Here is a 17,344-nt window from a genome sequence, read left to right as displayed (position 1 = left end):
AATAAAATCTGAACAAATTTAATTCTATGTAGAACCATTTTTTTTTTATTAAGGAACCATATATGAAATTAAGCATTTTAGCCAGTAAGAAAACTACTTATCCATTCACATGGTTATTTGAAAGTTTAAGGTTTTACTGAAAGTACCAATTAGTGACAGCATATTGTATTGCAGGTATTAATTATGACATATGAAGGCATGTAACAGTGATTTAAATAAAAATACACTATAAGCGCATCGTATATCATACGCAATTCCTTGCTGCACCCCCTTTGCCCCCTGCCTTAATTATTCCTGCCTTTGGGTCTGATAGGGCTTAAGGATGATGCCTACAGCCATATCCTCCTCACTGTAGATGCTGCATGCATGTATAGCATAAAATAAAGTCTCTGGGTGAGCTCCACTGCTCCAGGCACAGATGGTCAGGGAGCTAACCCAATTAATCTGGACGTCTTGTCACAAGAGGGCCAGATTTGACAGCAAATGTCCCAGTAGAACACCTTCTGTACCACCTTGGAGGAGGAGACGGTGGCACAATAGAGGTCCACAGCACAGAGCATTCCTTCCATATTCATCGCTCGACTCGCTAGCCTGGCACTAGCCTAACAAGCGTTAGCTGAAGGAGGATTGCTGCTTAATTTCGTTTCACGCCAGATTCGGCCATGCTAATGGATTGGACGCGCGGCAGACGAGGGAGGAAACCTTGGAAATATTCTCCTCGTCCGCCGCCATGTCTGAGAGCAATGTGAGCACATGCCACCGTATTTCACTTCTGATCCCTCGGCTAATTTAAAGCACCTTTGAAGATGACTAATTACAGCAAGGAGTAAGGCAGCGAAGCCATTAATTGTTTCAACTATTTAACGCTTTAATTAGGACTTTGCTAGAGACGAAGATAAAGGGATGCGCGGGGAAAATCGCCGTAGCTTTAAAATAGTAATCTTTCCTCATGTGCTCTCTGTATGGGAATTACACAGCCTTGATTCTTCATCTGCTTTGTGTCCGGGCCTCAGTAATCTCCGCGTGTTCAGCCTTTTTGGGAAATGCTTATCGTGTTGATTCTCAGAGTTCAGAATGATAATGACACAAAGAAAGGATGAAAAGATCAGAGGTCAGTCTGTGAACGAAAAGTACAAATGGAATTCTCTGTTACTAGATCATCAAAGTCTCATCAGACACTGATGGTTTGGCTCTAAATGAAGGCTTTGAATACTTCATTCTGATATCTTTCTGCTTTCAAGAGGTGATAACAGATTTTCTAAATTTAGCACACTGCCAAATCTCTCCTGTAGGCGGCAGTGCGGGGGTGTGAGATGGACACATGAGTACACCCACAGGAGTACCTAGTTTCAGTTTTGCAAACCTGTTCTTTATTCCCTAGTTACTTTACTTTACTTTAGAGACGGTAAATGATGATTATATGAACCCTCAGAAGAACATGAATTTAAACCACAAACAATCAAATAAAAGATTGAATGATCATTAATTTAGGGCTAGAGTAGCCAAGTGTGGTGTTCTGGTAAGATCTGGTTATGGCTGACCAGAATACCAATGTTCAAAACACAATAGGCGCTGGTTAATGTTGATCTAGTGCTGGTACACTGTTAAAAGTGTAAGTTCTGGGGAGTGGTCCAGCGGTCTAAGGCGCTGCCACTATGAGCGGGAGGTTGCAGGTTCGAACCCCAGCTCATGCAGCTTTGCCATCAAGCTGCCTGCGTCAGAGGGAGCAAAAATTGGCCCTGCTCCCTCTGGGTGGGTAGATGGCGCTCTCTCCCCACATCACTCCTAGGGTGGTGTCTGCAGCACAGGGCATCTGTGGGCTGATGTACCGGAGCCGAGCCCCTGTGCTTACCTCCAAGCGCGCTGTGATGCTGCTCGGGGATGCTGCTCGGGGATGCTGCATCAGCAGCAGCTCAAAAAGAAGCGGTGGCTGACTTCACATGTATCGGAGGAAGCATGTTCTAGCCTTCGCCCTCCTGGTGTGTTGTGGCATTGCTAGTGATAGGGGGAGTCCTAATGAGTGGGTTGGGTAATTGGCCGTGTAAATTGGGGAGAAAAATGGGAAAATTATAAAATTATCAAAGTTTCTTTGAGAAACTTTTGTGGGATTTTTCAATTTAAAACTGTGGGGGAACCCCTAAAGGTGCTAAGAGGACCCTTCAAGCAATCACAAGGCTTTTCCTAAAAATCTTTTCCTTAATGCTCATCAAAGCACCGTAAAATTTCCTTCTTAGTTTTAAATTGAAGATCCCACAAAAGTTGTATGTATGCATATTCAATTTATTCCGATTCTAGTGACCAGAATACAATTACAGTGAAAAAACTTCGCCTTTTTATTTAGCAAAATGTGATGTTGGTAGTTGTTCCTTTAATGTGTCCAAACTTATTTTGGTTAATAGACAATAGGAAAGCTCTTCTCTTGTAAAGTTGCCATTGTGGAAATACATTGTATTTGTCCGTCAGGTGTAAAAAGCTTGTTTGCTGGTACTTTAATAACAGGGTTTTTACCTTTAGCAAGAGTTCATTTGTGTTATGTTTGGAAGCCATATGAATGGCAACTTCATTACAGCATTAAAGTGGGACCTAGTTTTTTGTTGTTTTTTGTTGTTATCCACCTAGTTTAATGTAATGAAATGTATGTTCAATCACATTGTGTAAAACAAGCTTTTTGTTATGACCCGGTCTAGGGTCAAACCGTAACACCAGACACTGAAAATTAAATAATGAGGGTTATTTTCATTGATAAAAATAAGGGAATATGGCAAAGGCCTGAATAACAAACAAAAACAACTAACTAAACCTGCAAAATAAAGAAAACAAAATATACAAACTACCCTAACTCTCAGTCACCAAAAAAGGAGAAATGGTATCAAAATAAAACGGCACTCACCCTCATAGACTGTATATAGCCGGACAGAGCATCTTCTCTCAAAAGTGAAGCCACTACAGGTCGGGTGCCCCCTGCTGTTTGGTATCAGAAAGCTGTGTACCCCCACCCATCCCCATAGGTTTTAATGGCAAAACAGACAACTTTCAATCGCGTTTTTTTTTTTCCAGTATACTGTAATTCTACCTCCTTTATTTAAATGTAACAGCTAGTGTAACCTCTGCTTATACTGTAATTTTTTTATATCCCCACAGAATTTGTTTTTTAAAACGATATTCAGCTCTATTAAAAAAAAGGTGTGGTTATTGTAAGAGGGCTGGTTATGGGCGGGCAGCTCCCCTCCGCTCTGCAGCCTGTGACCGAGAGACAGCCCTCAGCGGCGGGTTTATTTAAATGAGTAGGCTGTCTCTCCACAGTCTTTCTCCCTCCTCTGGTCTCTACTGCACAGGCTCGGGTTTCAGGATCGCCAACATGGCGGGATTTTGGCTTCATTTTCATTGAATGAATGGCAGCGACGACACGACGTCCATCTTTTTTACAGTCTCTGCTCACTCTCTTCTTTACCCAAAGGAAAATGAGAACTGTAACAAAGACAAAGGCAACAAACAGTATACAAAATGGAGATGCCAGGTTGGTCTGAGCAGGATGTTGTTCCGGGTCAGAAAGGGGATGAGCCCTGAATGTATCTTGGTATTTTTTTTCCTGGTGCTTTTATAGGGGGTGCCCCTGGTGGCCAATCAAGGTTCTGCACCTAATAGTAAAACACACAAACAGCACAGGAAGGCACACAAAAGGAAAATAGCAAAAGGGGTCGTAACAATTTAGTTTCAGTATCGACAAAGCCATGTTTTTTGTATTTTCCATGAAAGTCAATAATATTCTTAATATTTAAACTCTTCATGTGTGACTGTACTTGTGTTAAAGGTTTAAGCCTTGTTTTTGTCATGCCACAGCCAAAGGACAGTTTGCTGAGCTGAACTCACTCGCCCTATTTCGTTATTGTCTCGTTCATTCTCTCGCTCACTCTCTTTCTCCTGCCTTCTCCCATGCTGTGGATCTGGGCCTGACTAGGCTTATCTAGACTGCACTGGGGACACGGTATCAGATGTTGGTATCAAAGCCTCGTATGCGATTACAAGTACGAGTAAATGAGCGTGGTATAGAGCAGATTCCTGATACCAGTAGTGGTATTCTTGTGTAGTGGCATCTCTACAGGATACAAACAGGATTGCAAATCATGTAAAAGTACAAAAAAACAGACAAATATAAAGTTTTGTTCAGAAAGTTGGATTATGCACGATTTTTATAACTAATGGTGCGAGACTTTGACCTCTGGTTGGTTATTTTGTTTGGAGGGATTCTGCACAATAGCTAATGCACATACCTCCAGGTCCAACAATGAAGCTGTATTTCTACTGCATTCATTCTATAATGGAAGCTTCTCTGATGAAGCAAAAAGGGTTTCACACCTTTGCTTTGTATAGATGCTAAAAATATATACTGCTCATAAAGGTTTTTGTGTGTCAAATGTGGGCTAGGCACAGAGACCTCTTTCAGAATACCCTCCATTTTTATTCAGCCTGGCCTCTAATGATGTGTTCCAATGAGCACTCACATCAAAACCATCATAAAGCCTCTGTGAGCCGCCAGTCCCTCACGGATAAAGAGAAAGACAGGCAGACAGGGATAAAAAAGGTGCTAATTTGGCTCATTCTCCTCTGGGTGAAATGCCGTGACACTGAATGGAAGGATAAGCCTGCAGTGATGTTTAATGTAAGGCCATTTTAGCCCTGATTTTCAGTTCGGCTGCTCTAATGATGCACTGTCCTGTCTTCCAGATGTATGCCCAATCACTGCGAGCACGGAGGGAGATGCACTCAGACCTGGAACAGCTTCAGCTGCTCCTGTGACGGGACAGGATATACTGGAGCTACGTGTCACACATGTAAGTGCAATTAAGTTCATACTATTTTTAATGTTTGTAACAATTAATTATTATTTTACTAATAAAAGGTGCCAATAAATCTTCATTCGAGTGATGCCTTTGAAGAACCACACTTGATTTTCTTCGAAAAAAAATGTGAAAACCATGTTTGTAAATTAGAAGAATCTTCCTTTCTAGGACTTTTATTCTGTATGGAGGTTCTTGACACTTTGGAAAGGACCATCGTGTTTACAAATGTCATTTATAAACATGGTTCCCTGTTCAAACCTTGACAGTACAGTTATTTTGGGCAACCCAATGTGATTCACATAATTCTTGATTAAAAACACAAATAATATAGTTTAACCGCCAATATCATGTTGTTGTTTTTTTACACAAAAACCTTGTATCACCAACAGTGATGACACAGTTACTTTGAAAAAGTAATCTGATTAGTGATTACTCCTTTAAAAAGTAACTGAATTATTTTATGTATTTTTTATTTTAAAAGTAACTAAGTCACTTTCTTTTAACTCTTTAAACTCAATGTGTGAGAGTGTGTGTGTGTGGTGGAGAGGGACAGGGGCTCGCTGTGTGAGTGTGTGTATGTGTGTGTGTGTGTGCTAGCACTGCTGGAGCAACATTAGCATTAGCTGATAACCACACTGATAACCGCTAAACATTATATCTTTCGCTATATATCGGCCTGTAGCCTGCATGTTAAAACAAGCTATGTGGGACGAACCATTAGGTAATATCGTCCTGGCTTACTGGAACACTCAGGGTTCCTCAGGGCTAGCCAGCAGTTAGCCGCTAATGCTAATGCTGCTGCACCCAGCCTTAGTGGAATTCTGGAAATCTAAGGTTACTGTAAACAAACGGAAGTTCCTTACTCACCCAAATAAGCAGTTTTCAGGGGAAAATCTGTGTAGATTAAAATCCAGCATTCGTTTGACTTTAAAAGAAAATGTTTTTTTTTTTAAGAATCACAGTTTTGTTTTCTTATCTTAGCTTTATTTAACTTAGTTAACTCACTTAGTTAATCATCACCACCCAGCGGCGAGACCTGCTGATTTAGAAGGGAAACATGGCAACACCCCTTTTCCTTACCAGTGTCACAAAATGTGCCATAAAATCTGGTGCGCCTTATACTGCAGAATATACGGTATAATGTATTATGAAAAATCATAATGCATGATAAACAAGGCTATAATGGGTTTTATTTAGGCATTATTATAAATATTTATAGCTAAGTTTCTAGAAAGTGTTACCAAAATATCCAACAATTTGGTGATGAAGAAGGGAATTCAACAACAAATGAAATGAAACTGATACTGTAATGCCTGTAGAGTTCATAAACAAGCATCAATCTATTATTTAAAATGAATTAGTTTAGTTACAGATAAGTATTTTGTAATTATCATAAATAGGTCTAGGCCCTAGGGGTTTCAACTGTATTACCCACACTTAGTAGATATTTAATGTAAGTTAATGTAAAGTTCTAGGTAATGTAAGCATCTACAAAGCAAGTGATGAGCAATTATCATTGACATTAATGATAAAGGATCATAAAACAGTAAGAACCATAAAAAAAATGAAAATTTAACTGCACTGTGCACTTTCTCACCTACACCCTAGCGTTTTCCCTTTTTCAACCTGAGTGTTGGAAGTAAAATGCTTGCTTTCTTTGGTTTCCCCATTTCTGCTCACAGAGGTGCGTGCACATGATGTGCATCTCTGTGCATGCTGCTCTCACATGCCTGTTTGTACGTCTTAACATCTGTGTGTGTTCTGTTTTGTTTAGACTCACGCAGCGCTCCTATGCAATTAGTCCCACAGACCCTTTGTGTGAATAAAGCAGAAGCCGCGTCGGGTGATGCTAGCGTGCTGCTTTAAGAACTACAGGTTGGAAATGCTAGCAGTTAGACCTCTGCTTCCTTCTGACAGCACTGAAGTTCTGAAACGACAAAACTTTACATGCATACAGAGCATAAACCCTTCTGTATGACTGCTGTCTTTACCCAGACCTTCTGACTAACGTTTTATCTGAGTTCTGGCCGTAATTTCCCTTATGAAACTTCACCAGGCCATTATATGCAGCGGGCTCTAAATGGTTTCCTGTGTCCACATGACGCAGTTTGGGTATAATTAGCTTGCATGACGTGCTGCGCTATTATTTGCCAGTGCTAGGCTAGCAATTACGCCATTAGCCATTTGCTCTGCCATTTAAGTAAATAGCCTTAGTAGTATGATTGCCTGTATTGAGTGTTAGGGCTATGGCCAAGATTTTTTATTAAGACTGTTTTTCATTGTTGCATAAAGAATGGGAATTGTGACCTCAAGGTTCTACATGGACAATTTATTGGAAATGTATGCACATTCCTGGAGTACAGTTGGACACTTGTATCAGTGCCATTAACACAACTATATCAATGGTGTTAATGAAGAGATTGCTGTAGTTACAGCCTTTGCTATTCTAAGAAAGCTTTACACTAGGTGTTGGAACTCTGATGTGAGGATCTGATTGTGCTTCACCAACCAATAGTGTGTCATGCTTGAGATTCTATTGGAGAATATACAAATTACAAAATTACAGACAAATGTCTGTGTCAGTAATGGGTGCATCTTTACTGAACTGAACTGTAGTCACCATTTAGGTAGGTGTTCACATAGTTTTGGACATACACACTGGTGTCAAGTAAAGTACAAATATATTTCTTAAATAAAAATATCAGTTATCTATATTTTACTGGAATCAACGTTTTACTTCCACTTCCTACATTTTCATGCAGTTATCTGAACTTTCTACTCTATTCTATATATTTAAAAATAGCTTTGTTACTGCTATTTCATTTCAGCTTGTTTTCATTCCAGCTTCTCATCATTCAAAAGAAAAATCTATCCAGATATATCTCTCAATCCAGATAGAGTGAATCTGATTGTGGTGGATGAGAAGTTCAAACATATAGCTCTAGAAAAAAATAAGAGAACACTTCAGTTTCTAAATCAGTTTTTCTATTTGCTATTTATAGGTTTATGTTTGAGTAAACTACAGACAACATTTCTCTTAAATTCCAAATATTGTCATTTAGAGCATTTATTTGCAGAAAATGAGAAATGGCTGAAATAACAGAGCTTTCAGACCTAAAGTAATGCAAAGAAAACAAGTTCATATTCAGTTCAGAAATCAATATTTGGTGGAATAACTCTTGTTTTTAACCACAGTTTTCATGCAGAACATGCATGTTCTCCTCCACCAGTCTTACACACTGCTTTTGGATAACTTTATGCCACTCCTGGTGCAAAAAATCAAGCAGTTCAGCTTAGTTTAATGGCTTGGGATCATTCATCTTCCTTTTTATTATATTTCATTATATTATTATATTATTAGAGGTTTTCAATTTGGTAAAATCAAAGAAAATCCACATTTTTAAGTGGTCTCTTATTTTTTTTCCAGAGCTCATATCCGTATATCATTCAGACACCCTATTGGTTTATATTCAATTCATCACACCTGCTCACGTCACGACACACTTCAACAAGAACATAACAGACGTATATAGCCTAGTATGAAGATGATCTGTGCAGAGAGCTTTCGAAATTTCCCAACTTAAGCTTCTTTATTACATTTACATTGTACTTAAATGCATTCATTTTGTAGTTTTGAAACTAGTATTTTCAGACTTTTAATTAAGTAAAAAGCTTAGGTTGATACTTTAGTATCAAATCTACAATGCAATGCAATGACCTGGTTTTCTGACTCCAGTGCCCCTATAAGATTCATTTACATTCTTCCAGTCACTTCAGACTGGGGCTCAGCTATTTTGCTTTTAAATCTCAAGTGGTGAAGGGCAGGTCCAGAACAAGGGTTTAAACTACACCACTGCATGCTAGATCTCATCACTGTCTCACAGGAATCAGTGCAGGTCCTTCCATGAGAACAAAGTAAGCTCAACGTGTACAGTCCTACTGCTTTAGAACAGTTCTTCTTAAAACAGCTACAACTACAACCCTGCTGTTCTAACATGCAAATAACCTTCAGCAATATTAATGCTGATTAATGTCTTTAAGAACTTATACATGTTAGCACTGTATGTTGGTTAACACTATTAATAAAACATGCACCAAATTTCGGGAAAAAAACAAACATTTTAATGGAGTCTGAAACTGACAGATTGCCTGCTATGTTGTGAGTTCTGTACAGATCCATTAGAATCAGCATGACACATAAGAGCTCCATTGTCATTGTTGCACACCAAACAAATAAGCATTAAGACAGCAGCAGACCAGATCATCAAGTTCATACAGAACAAAAAATCGTATATGATGAGCAAAACACTGTCTATACAAATATGGAGGACACAAGCAATGTATGGCAGAGCAGACCTGAAGAGCTGGACAGTAGTGGCAAGAACTTCACAGCAAACTTCTCAGCCATTCTTAGTTCGACAAAGAACCACAAACTTTAGTTTTTCTCACTAATGAGCACTTGTGAGGAAGAGGAATATTAAAGAGAGCTAAAGTGGACAGTGAACAGAGAAAAAGAAAGAGTGGAAATGTATGAGAGCTATGGAGTTTGTAGCCATATTCACGGAACACAAAATCATACTTGGTGTTAAAAGGCCCGATGGACACTATGCAAATTTTAGCCCAATTTTAAGCCTGATTTTGCTCTTCAGACAAATTTCCCAGTTGGAAAACAGCTATCAATTCCATTACTTTCATTACTTCCATTACTTTTGCAGAGTAAGTGACTCATTTTAAGCTAGCACCAACATCTTTACCTCAAGATATTTTTTTTTATAATTTGTTGTGGTGATGTTGAGTTGATTTGTTATATTTTTGTTTTATTGTATTTAGGAAAAATAATTTCAAACATTTCATAGGCAAGAAACAGATCAAAATTATGATATCCTTAATATTGTGCTGTTATATTAACTTAGACATATTATGTTGTGTGTAGCTTTGGTGACCAAGTAATATTAAATCCGACCAACATGATGTAGATGATGAATTTTAAAAATGTAGCCTTTATTTCCTTCTGACTGCATGAACCTGTGCTACTTAGCAGACATAGCATTTGGAACAACTCCAACAAGAGCTCGTAAGATAATTCTGTCTGACAACAAATGCAGTGAGGGTGCAGTAAATGAGTTCTGTACCCTTCCTCTAATCGCAAAATCATGTACAGCTGCTTCAGAGCGGCCCGTTCTATTGGTCAGTGCATTTTTATGGAGGTTATACAAGAACTCTAACAAGAACTCATGAGACATTTTTATCTGACAACACCTATAATGAGGGTGCAGTAAATGAGTTTACTTCTCTTCCTCTAACCACAAAATCTGATCACAAGTTCTCACAGGAGACGATGCCAGCAATAAACAGCTAAATGTCTTGTGTTTCAATTGTACAAGACGGATGCTACCACCAGGTGTAATGAGAACTAGATACATACTTATAATTCAATCTAATTTTCCAATCACACAGTTTATTGCGATTCTTTATCAATTCTTAAAACACAGGAAAATGTATATATATCTATAGATCAAAAAATTATCTAGCATATGTGATCTCTTATAAATATTTTGTCATTTTTATGTAAACAAAGGTAGGCCAAGCTGTTGTATATTCTTAGTTTACATCATTTAGATTGCAACATTGCAGCAACACAGGTGTAGAGGTAAGTTTAAAACATACTAGAATTATAAAACCTGCTCTACAAGACTCTACAAGAGGTCCCATGATTAGTATAGAACTGGGCAAAAAAGTTTTCTTCTATTTTGCATCATGGTCTTTATCATGTTCATGGTCTTCAAAACAAGTTACACTTTATGATTTGGTTTCTTTGAGTGAGTTTAAAACATACTTTTTATGTAGAATTATGTAATGGAAATATGCAATCACTACCCCTAAATGCATTCTCTGTCTGTCTTTTTTTTTTTTTTTTTTTGCTTACTTTTATGTTGGTTATATAAAATGTCTTTACGTAAAACACTTTGATATGATTTTCTGTAACTGGGAATGGTGTGCCGCTTTGTTCAAGTCTATAAAATATAAACATATTTTAGTCTCAAGGGACCTCTTGGTTAAATAAAGGTTACATGAATGAATTAAGTGATTTTTTGAACTACAAAGCATCCTTAAAATCCTTTAATTTTCCCCAAAAATCGTCAGTGTGCCTTATAATAATCCAGTGCATTTTATGTATGAATTGTACCAGTCAGGTTATAAGGAGCGGTAAACCACTCTGCTGAAGTACAGAGATATACAGGAGTTTCAGTGAAGTTTCTCCAGCACTAAGACTGGAGCAGCATTAGCATTAGCCGCTAACCACACTAAGCGATAGCTCTTTTGCTTTCAGAGAAGAGTATATCAGACTGTAGCCTGCACGTTTACTGTGTTTAAACAAGCTACGTGGGATTAACCGCTAAATGATAGCGCCCTGGTTTACTGGAACACTCAGGATTCCTACGTCTACCGCTACCGGACTTACTAGCGCTAAGCACAGCTAACCGCAGCTAGCACTGCTGCTAACCATGGCTATCTAAGCTTACTGTAAATAAATGGAAGTGAAATCTGTGTAGATTAATATCCAGCACTTGTTTGACTGAATAAGAAGGCGACACCCTTGTTCCTTACTATTGTTTTTTGTTATAGTTTATAGTTTGTTAAACACGGTACATGTAATATTACTAATTGTCTACCTGTTACTCAGGTCCCTGTCCAAAAAGTTTCACAGCACAATAATGACCAGTGTTTACATAATGCAGAAAGTGCTACATTAGCCCCAGTGCATTACACAAGCAGCTCCTGTACAACAGATTTCATTTGTCTTATGGAGAAACGGATAATTGTGTTGTCTCTGAAGGTCTTCCCGAATCATCCGTCTGAGCTGAGCTTTAGTTTTACTGTTTTGAGGATTGTTTCTGGACCCCCAGGGCTTAACGGAGAACATAAACAAAGCGCTTGTGTTTGTCAGCGAGACCGAAAGTATAACACAAGTACCAATCACACAACTGTCACTCAGAGAGTTGTTTGAATCTCCCTTTTTCTTTTTTCTTTTTTACAGAGATGTAATTCTCTACCACCTCTCAGTAAACAAAGCCTGCTTTGGTGTAAGCTCAGGAAAGCAGCAGAGATGCAAAAAATACAAACAAACAAAACCAACTTTCTTTGTTTTTGCTTAAAAAAAAAAAAAAAAAACCCAGACGTGAAGCAGAAGGAAAAAGTTATAAATTGTGAATCTCCCCCTTTTAGTATTCTCTGGCTTCAGTGCTGGGTTGACCTTCGCAGTGCAGAATTCTCACAAAGCCTGAAGCAAGCTCCTTCTTTATTCCATTGATTTGGAGACTACATGAGAGGCAGCTTATGTACAGTAGCTCCTCAGCTGAAGCTAAATCGTTTCAGTCAAGGAGACCCATTGGCCCGACAAGGTCACCCCGTCTTAGCGCTGTTTCGTCTGAAGGCTTCTTATGTATGAATCACGCTCTTTGCTGTCACATTTATAGCCTGCACATAAAAGCGTATTAGCAAGTCTGTGTAGGCCTCTCAGCTAACATAACTTATATTAAAGTCAATTGATTGCATGTGTATAGCTGCCTGCTGTTTCCACAGGCCCTGAAGGCTGAGGTGATCCGTTCTTCCGAATCAAATTTCCACTTTATTTATTCTTCCTGCATCTAAGACCACAAAAAAAAAACACACACACTGAATGTACTGCTGAAATGTGTTTCTACAATCTTTTTTTAAAATCTCTTTACTACGTTTTATTCCTGTTTTTGAGTTTTTGAAGTTCTGCTCTGCCATTTAAGAAAAGGGCCTCTTGTTTAGTAACACAAATAGTTGTGGGTGTTTGGGTTTCCTCTAGATACTATTGGTTTTCTCCATCAGTCCAAAAATATGGAAATCAGTTGATCATTTGATTACTCCAAAATTGCCATAACAGTGCTAGGAACAGCATGGCAGTTAATTCCTGTGTTATTTGTGCAAATAACACATCGGTTTTGTATGCTTTCTCCAGTTATCCTGAGCTGGGGAACAAATGGTTAGAATTTGTCTATGGAACACCACCAGCAAGTTAGAGGGACAAGTGAGATAGGTAGGTGTATTTTTAAAACAGTCGGGGTTGGTTTCTGCATTGTGGACCTGGACTACCCACCTCTCTGTGTAACTGTAGGTTTAAATAGGATCTCCAGTGGATTTCATGTTTACAGAGACTCTAAGACTAGGTCAGTGGCTGAACTACACTTAGCAGGGCATTACACATGTGTAAAAATAAAATTATTTCAAAATAAAATATTTCTAACTGTTGTCACACTGTATCACTGGTGTCCCAGTGCTTTTAGCCAGTCAGAGGTGATATGTTTGCATGCATGAATATTCATGAGCAAGAGCCAGAAACCTTTAGTTTCTCCCCCTTCACTCCTTCACGGGACTAAAGCAATGTTATTTCTGAACACCGCAGCTCACAGGGCATTCATTCATACTAGAGAACACAACTCAAAGCACCAAAATGTGTCAGACAGTGGGCCTTGTTTTGTGTTGTTTTTGTTGGACCCTTCCAGAGTACCCTTATAATGGAAAAGTGGTGTCAGTTTATATTTTCCTGTTTGTTTTTGAGGATCATGAAAATGTTTTTAGGGGAAAAAACAAACAACAAAAAAAGCATGTAGTTATATTCCAGCACAGAAACATATGGTGAATATTTCTCTCAGGAATATGTTTTTTCCCCACCTTATCCCTCCAGGGCCTGGGTAGTGGTTTGACTGTTGATGTGTGTTTGTAAAGATGCCTCTCTCTGTCTAAAAGCCACACAGTGGGGAGGCTTTACATAATACATTACACACAGCATCATGGAGGCTTCCATTGAGATCTGCTTTAGGAGAACACAGCACACCACAGTTGTGTTAGATTTCACATTCATCACAGATTGTTTTCTCCTTACATTCTGCTGCGTTTTAAGGATGTGGAATGTGCAGACTGACTGCTGTTGAAACACGATTACATTAATGGAGAAATACATACAGCATATTGATGCAACACCTTGCATTGTTGTAATCGTAGCTTTATAGAAAGACAGAAATTGCTATTTCATCTGATGTGAAAATCTCAAAATATACATCAAAGCACTTACATTGACATGACTCATTGATTGAGAGATTTTTACTCAATGCCTCTTTCAAATGGTCTAAAATGATGTGTTTCTCTTACTTACTTACTTTCTGTTTCTTTCCTTATAGCTGTCTATGAACAGTCGTGTGAGGCTTATAAACACGTGGGTCGATCTTCAGACCTGTACTGGATTGACCCGGATGGCAGTGGACCTCTGGGACCCTTCAAAGTCATTTGCAACATGACAGGTAATGTATGCATGCAATACAACTCTGAAAAAAAAAATAAGAGATCACTTCAGTTTCTGAATCAGTTTCTCTGATTTTGCTATTTATAGATATATGTTTGAGTAAAATGAACATTGTTGTTTTATTCTATAAACTACAGTCAACATTTAAAATAAAAATAAAAATATTGTAATTTAGAGCATTAATTTGCAGAAAATTAGAAATAACTGTAATAACAAAAAAGATGCAGAGCTTTCAGACCTCAAATAATGCAAAGAAAACAAGTTCATATTCATAAAGATTTAGAAAGTTCAGAAATCAATATTTGGTGGAATAACCCAGGATTTAAATCACAGTTTTCATGCATCTTGGCATGTTCTCCTCCACCAGTCTTACACACTGCTTTTGATATAGTATAGAAAAATGTAAAAGTTTAAATACTGAAAATATATCTATCCATACTGTCCATATACAATGCCAATCAAAAATGTGGACACACCTTAAATTCAGTGTTTTTTTTTTTTTCATTATTTAAAATGTTCTGCATTGTAAATTAATATGATTAATTAAGTAATTATGTAATTATTAAGTAATTAATGTAATTATGTTTACCCCATGTAATTATACGGTAGAGTCACCTGGAATTCTTTTCAGTCATCAGTTGTAAAGTTGTGAAGAGGTAGAGTTGGTATACAGTGAATAGCCCTATTTGAGAAATGTTCTAGTCCATTTTATGGATATAATTACTCAAAAAAAAACATCCTCAAGTATTCTAAAGTGCAGTTGAAAAGACCATCATGACCAGCATGATGAAACTGGCTCTTATTAGGACCGCCCCAGGAAAGGAAGATCAAGAGTTACCTCTGTTGCACAGGATAAGTTTAAAATCTATTAAGTTACTACATGATTTCCTTATGTGTTCCTTCATAGTCTGTATGACTTCAGTATTCATTTACAATGTAGAAAAACAATAAAAGGAAAAACATTGAATGAGAATGTGTATTTAAACTTTTGACTGGTAATTGATATGGAAAAGTAGAAAGGAGCCTATTTGAATAACCCTGTGATATTGCAAAAAATATATATTTTCATACATTTCCAAATATTCAGCCTACAGCAGTTTAGTCCTTCTTATAACTCAAAATATTAAATGTTTCAGTCTGACTGCTTTTTTTTCAGTAATGTACACTACAATGCAGCCAATCAGAATCAAGGTTGTGTACACATAGTCTTAAAAATGCAGAACTGACAGTACTGTCAGTACAGAGCTTGTAAACAGTATTAAAAGAAGTAATTACCACCCACAGTGGACAGAGCAGTGGGTGGTGATGATCATGGCCAGCAGTATCTGACTACAATTGTCCCTAAGAACAAACAAGGGGGGGGTGGGGGTATAATGCAGTATACCCCCCCCCCCACACACACACACACACACACACACAAACACACAGATCCCACAGATCAGTGCAGTGTTCTCTCTCAGCTTTCAAAGACATAGCAAGGCATGGCAAAAGTCATGGGACACGATGCTAGTCCCTGCCTCATGAATTTTGGCATATCCGTGAACATATCCGTGTCTTAGGAAGCAAGCTTTACTCACACTCATTAGTGCTTGGTTGGGTTCCACAGCGCAGCGCTGGCGTTTTGATATGCACTTAATTCACGTTAATTAAATACCCTGAGGTTTACTTTGCATTAGAGCGGCGTGTGAGAAATCGCTCGGAGAGCAGCGAGAGCGGAGCCGGTCTCAGTGTTTAAATAAGCCACCGCTCTTTACCCGAGGCGCCTTCCTCCAGAGAAAACTACAAACATTTCCATCCCTCAGCCAACTCGCCAGATTCAAGAGAAGCACACCATCTCCTTCTCTGGCCAAACATTTGCTTTAACATAGCAGCCCATTTGTTTCCAAGGCAACCTGGCTCTGTTACACCGCGCTGGTCTTGGACTACACTGTTAAAAGTCCCGGTAGTCCAAACAAACATCAGAACTGAAATAAGTCACTTACAGGAAATCGCAGGCGTGCGGGTGTCAGCTCATGAAATGCTGAAATGCTATCAGTTTGGGCCAGACCCGGGACCTTCTAACAGCCCCACAAATCCCTGCGCTAATGTGATGGTCAGCAGAGATGCCAATTAAACGCAAGAGCCACTGCGGATTCAAACAGATTCCAAGTTCATTGATCGTATTTGAGAGAGAGAGAGAGAGAGAGTGCAGGGAAGAGCAGAGCGAGAGGATAAGAGTTTTGGTTTGAACTTGAGAGAGACATCCGCGACAAAACGCATCAGAAAGTATAATCCTTTAATGTGTCGAATTCGTAACAGTTGTCACAGTAACTCACCACTTATATATTCACCACTCTGCTTGAGTTTGGAGTGAAAATATTGCTTCAAAATAGTAAACAGGGTAAAAGATAGCAGAGCACAACCTTTTAATTTCACTTACCAACCTTTTCCTTTTTAACCAGATTTGTTTTTTTTTTGCTTTTATACAAGCATGGGAATAAAAAAAAAAAACTTTAAACTATGTAAAAGTACTCTAAACTTTTGATTCAAATCAAATGTGTGAACAAACAAACAAACTCAAGGAACCAGTCGAGTTACTGTTGCTAAAAAAAAAAATAGCTGCTTTAATAAGTTTAGTGTAGTTTTGTGTTGTTTGAGCCATAAAAGTTTTCCCATGTAAATATGCAAAAAAAAACTACATTTGAAATGAATGTAATCAGTGAAAAGTTGTCTGCAGGCACATTTATTTACAACACAGCAGAACATCATAATCAACCAGATTTCATTTACACCACATCAACACTACTTTTCTATTCAATCTGTGAATAAAAAACATAAACTTTTTAAAACATTTTTTTTTTCTTAAATGTTCAGTTTGTGGGAGGAATTGTCTTTTTTTTGGTTAGGCTTGTTTGATACACAGTGAATTTGCCACAGTTAAATTAACACTCTTGGTGTGAAATTAATTGATTTAACACTGGCAAATATGCCGTCTAATAAGAGTGTGCTAAGCTAACCCCCTAGTGCAGAGGCTGTGCTTTAGCCTGGTTACCTATTACTGTGAGTTGAGAGCTGTTCTGAGAGTTATTCTGCTTTAAAACAAAGACAAAGTCAACCATATTCACTGATTCTGTTTTAAACAGATGGAATTTGGCCTCCAACTATGGCGTCACATCAATGTCAAAAGTTTAAT

At 38.2% G+C, this 17,344-nt stretch overlaps 1 protein-coding gene across 2 annotated transcripts in view; it reads left to right on the top strand.

Moving 5' to 3' along the window:
• cntnap2a (contactin associated protein 2a) overlaps positions 1-17,344 on the top strand; it is a 723,644-nt gene that overhangs the window by 466,332 nt on the left and 239,968 nt on the right. For both annotated transcript variants that reach the window (XM_022683450.2, XM_049485717.1), the window contains exons 11-12: positions 4,726-4,832; positions 14,051-14,170. In XM_022683450.2, the coding sequence (XP_022539171.2) occupies positions 4,726-4,832; positions 14,051-14,170 (227 nt within the window). The remainder of the gene's footprint in view (positions 1-4,725; positions 4,833-14,050; positions 14,171-17,344) is intronic.

This window comes from Astyanax mexicanus, chromosome 1 (assembly GCF_023375975.1).
Source record: "Astyanax mexicanus isolate ESR-SI-001 chromosome 1, AstMex3_surface, whole genome shotgun sequence".
Classification (NCBI taxonomy): Eukaryota; Metazoa; Chordata; class Actinopteri; order Characiformes; family Acestrorhamphidae; genus Astyanax; species Astyanax mexicanus.
Note: the sequence above shows the minus strand (reverse complement) of the source record. Positions and strands in the feature narration are given on the sequence as shown.